This window comes from Myotis brandtii, unplaced genomic scaffold (genome assembly GCF_000412655.1).
Source record: "Myotis brandtii unplaced genomic scaffold, ASM41265v1 scaffold727, whole genome shotgun sequence".
In the NCBI taxonomy this organism is placed as follows: Eukaryota; Metazoa; Chordata; class Mammalia; order Chiroptera; family Vespertilionidae; genus Myotis; species Myotis brandtii.
This window is the reverse complement of record NW_005370872.1, coordinates 573,904-578,487: the sequence shown is the minus strand read 5'-3', so window position 1 is coordinate 578,487 and position 4,584 is coordinate 573,904. Positions and strand designations below refer to the sequence as shown.

At 40.0% G+C, this 4,584-nt stretch overlaps 1 protein-coding gene across 19 annotated transcripts in view; it reads right to left on the bottom strand.

Moving 5' to 3' along the window:
- TRIP12 (thyroid hormone receptor interactor 12) overlaps positions 1–4,584 on the bottom strand; it is a 135,370-nt gene that overhangs the window by 56,050 nt on the left and 74,736 nt on the right. For 17 of the 19 annotated variants that reach the window (XM_014530161.1, XM_014530159.1, XM_014530160.1 and 14 more), the window contains 2 exons: positions 3,495–3,578; positions 1,888–1,983 (listed from right to left, as the gene is read on the bottom strand). In XM_014530161.1, the coding sequence (XP_014385647.1) occupies positions 1,888–1,983; positions 3,495–3,578 (180 nt within the window). The remainder of the gene's footprint in view (positions 1–1,887; positions 1,984–3,494; positions 3,579–4,584) is intronic. The other 2 variants (XM_014530166.1, XM_005882535.2) reach the window with 1 other exon arrangement.

Below are 4,584 nucleotides of genomic sequence, written 5' to 3'. Positions count from 1 at the left end.
GGTAAGGGAAGAGGGTGGGGTGGGAACTGGGAGGAGGGGAGCTTAGGGGGTAAAAAAGAGGAACAACTGTAATAATATGAACAATAAAGATTTAATTAAAAAATATAAAAATAAATTGAAAAAGAAAGGCAGTATATATGAAATATCTAACAAGAATTTGTTTATTTCGCAAGTAAATATCAGAAGAATAAGTCATTAAATTAACAAAGGTTATTTGTGTGGGAGGAGGAAACAGAGCAAAGGGACATTAAGCAAAGAAGCGACTATGTCATTATCATTAGGAACTGGAACTTTTGGCATTGGAGAAAGAAGATATAAGATAAAGTTAATTAAAACCCGGTAGGTCTAAGTTTGCATCGGCAGCATTAGTATGAACTCAATTTTTATTTACTATTTTTTAAAGTTTTTATTGACTTTTTAGAGAGAGAGGAAGGAAGAGGGAGAGACAGAAACATCGATGAGACAAAAACATCAATCACTGCCTCCTGCACATCTCCTACTAGGGACTGAGTCCAAAACCCGGGCATGTACCCTGACCGAGAATCAAACCAACGACCTCTTGGTGCATGGGATTATGCTCAACAAACTGAGCCACACTGGCTGGTCATAATTTTTATTTTAAAAGATAAAATGCAACTACTTACTAGGTTTGTCCATTAAAAGTGTCTAATAACAATGATCAAAACAGTAGCAATGAATGAATATGCCTCTCCAGACTGTGGGCTCCAAATACCATTTCATATAAAAAAAATCAGGGTTCTCTGAAGAAATGTTTGATTTCATGTATGGGGGTGTGTGGTGGAGGTGGTGGAGGAAAGAGCTAAACTTCTCACATCAGAAAGCAAGGTAGTTATGAAAAATAGCCTTAGCCTGGCCAGCATGGCTCAGTGGCTGAGCAATAATCTATGAACTATGAGGTCATGATTAGATTTTCGGCCAGGGAATATGCCCAGGATGTGGGCTGGATCCCCAGTGTGGGGAGTGCAGAAAGCGCCGAGGAATGCTTCTCTCTCATCATTGATGTTTCTATCTATCTCTCCCTCTCCCTTCCTCTCTGAAATCAATTAAAAACATATATTTAAAGAAAGCTAAAGATAGTATTCTATACCATAAAAAACTTAACTGGATTTATAATTATGCATAAGTTATTCTGAGTTACAAATTGAGACTTTAAAAATCGCCACTGTCATGCCATACATGACAAGATTTCTGGATTATAATACGTTAATTTGATGAAATGAGACCAGTGACTGTGACTGGTAATTGTACTGAGAAATCTTTCCTCCAAGGCTCATATTACAACTGTCTCTATTATATTGTAAAAAAACTCAAGATTTAAATATATGCAAATCATGCCATCAAATGCTGTAATAATCAATGTAATCATCTGAGATTCTTTACTCTTCTATAACTCAAATAAATAAGAGTCAGTCTGGCTGGCATAGCTCAGTGGTTGAGCATCGACCTATGAACCAGGAGGTCAGAGTTCAATTCCCAGATAGGGCATATGCCCAGGTTGTGAGCTGGGTCCCCAGTGTGGGGGCATGCAGGAGGCAGCCAATCAATGACTCTCATCATTGATGTTTCTCTCTCTTTCCCTTCCTCTCTGAAATCAATAAAAATATATTAAAACAAAACAAAGAGTCAATCTTGCTATAAATTTTGGTTTTCTAATGATTCCAATTCAGTAATCAAAAGTATAGAAGAAAAACCTTAGAGTTTCTATATTTAAAAGAAAAATGTACAGAAGCTCTATTTTTAAAACAGGTTAAAGTTCATGAGAACTTCCTTACATCAATAGGTAAGCAATAAAAACAGCACTCAACTAATTATTAAAGGATTGGTGGGGGTTGGGGAAGGAGAACGAATTTAAAAGTATTTACTTACTAGCTCCACTTCCAATTGTTCTGTGGAAAAGTTGTGACATCCGAGGACCAAGAGGGCCAAACAGGTGTGGAGGAAGACCCCTGGCCTCTAACAGAGCTAAAGAGAAAGAGGCAGGAGTAGTTGAGTTAATTGATGCAACTAATCCTATCTAAAAATTTGAAGCAACTGATTCACCTCACATAACTGATTTGGACAATGTTACCTTCCATGTTGAACTTTAAGAGAAGCTACATTAAACGTTCAAGACCACTCTCATATTAATTATACTAATATCTGTTACTTCAAGGTATCTTAAGGTTTTATGGCAATATTAAATATCGGTATACCAGCAGGAACGATGAGAGTGGTCCAAGAAAAACTCAAAGTAAATATTTATTTTGAAGAAATTGTATGGTAAACACCCTTGCGCTGTTCCTCCTCTGATATGGGTCATGACAACCTCTAATCTAAAAACATGAAAAATTAGCCCTAGCTGGTTTGGCTCAGTGGATAGAGTGTCAGCCTGTGAACTAAAGGATCCCAGGTTCGATTCTGGTCAAGGGCACATGCCTGGGTTGCAGGCACAATCCTCAGTAGGGGATGTGCAGGAAGCAGCCGATCAATGATTTTCTCTCATCATTGATGTTTCCACCTCTCTCTCCCTCTCCTTTCCTCTCTGCAATCAATAAAAATATATTTAAAACAATAATAAATAAATAAAATAAAAACATGAAAAATTATTTTCATCAGTTCCAAAAAAATAAGAAACCTGTGTTCATGAGAGTTCTAGTCAAGGAGAGATTATTGTAAGTTCCTTCAGAAATTTAAAAGCAATCTGAAACTGATTATAAATAACGTTTTTCTTATAAGCCTCACACTGGAAATCAGCCATCTCAAGATGATAAAAACATATACTCATCCACTTGTAAAGAGCATATATATAAAGCTGCTTTTAAAAAAGCACTAACACCATTAAAATAGCTGGAGCTTATGTACACATTTTACATCTGTTTGGAAATAGGTGATCAAGAATACAAAAGATCATGGCAAAAAAGTAGCATACTGGATGCGTTATTAGGTACCAGAGAATAATATATTAAGCTACCCTGCCCTAGACAGTTTGGCTCAGTGGATAGAGCATCTGCCTGCAGAATGAAGGATCCTGGGTTCAATTCTGGTCAAGGGCACATGCCTGGGATGCGGGCTGAATCCCCAATAGGGGGTGTGCAGGAGGCAGCCGATCAATGAGTCTCTCTTCATCACTGATTTTTCTCTCTCTCTCTCCCTCTCTGATATCAATAAAAATATATTTTAAAAAAACAAACAGCTACCCCCTTTCACAATCTTCCTTAATTTATTACCAGCTACACATGCAAACATAATGAAGAAAAATTTAAAATATTCAAAATAAATATAAGATTTTGTCTAGTTAAACAGATAAAATGAGGAGCCAGGAAATCATTTTCTAATTCCAAATCATCAAATCACCACTAAATAAGGAGCTTTTTTTTTAGTACATGCATTGCTAGATTATGTTTAAAGAAACTTATCTCAATTAATTTCAACAAAGAATAGCAGTATAGACAGCCCATAATAATGGTTTCTTATAAGCTCAAAACTGTCTTTACCTTGTAATCGTCCCATCTCAGAGTCATCTGATTCACTCTCCCCAGAAGTAGTCATGCCCACAGCCCCTGCAACAGAACTAGAGGCTTCAAAGAGGGAAAAAAAGGGCAAGGGTTAAAAGAGGAATATTTAAACTCATTATGTTTGGTTTATCTTTAAAAAGAAAAAGGAGTGAGACCATGAGTGGGGGTGGGGGGGTTATGGGGGATGTGACCTCATCAATACCTTAATCAATAAAGAAATACCTTTGTTCATGTAATACCTTAATCAATAAAAAAAATTAAAGATTAAAAAAAAATTCAAAACAAATCCTATCTAATAAAAGAGAAACATGGTATTAGCCGTACATCCGCTACCCGTCCCATTGGCTAATCAGGGCGATATGCAAATTAACTGCCAGCCAAGATGGCGGCCGGCAGCCATGCACTGAAGCGAACAGGGAGGCTTGCTTGCTCCAGTGACTGCGGACTCCAACGTTCCCTCTCAGCTGCAACTCTAAGCAACTATGTTGCAAATATAGAAGCTAAACAAAACTCCAGAAACCTGCTTTAGTCAGCCGGGCTTCAGCCAGCTGGACCGCAACACTGTATCAAATACAGAAGGTAAACAAAGGCCAGAAACCTGCTTTCAGCAGCAGAGGCCTCAGAGCTAAAGCTGGCCCAGAATAAAAAAAAAAGAAAAAAAGGAGCGGTTGGGAGCTTCAGTCACCCGCCAGCCTGAAAACGGCCCTCAACCCCTCAGCCAGACTGACCGGGCACCCCAGTGGGGACCCCCACCCTGATCCAGGACACCCTTCAGGGCAAACCAGCCGGCCCCTACCTGTGCACCAGGCCTCTATTCTATATAGTAAAAGGGTAATATGCCTCCCGGCACCGGGATCAGCGGAGCAGTGAGGCCTCCTGGCACCGGGATCAGCGTGACAGGGGGCAGCACCCCAACCCCCTGATCGCCCTGCGGCTCTGTGTGTGACAGGGTGCGGCGCCCCAACCCCCCTCCCCACGGGCCCTGCTCTGTGTCTGACAGGGTAGAGCCATAGCCTCTCCATCGGCCCTGCCCTGAGTGTGACAGTGGCGGCGCCCAACCCCCTGATCG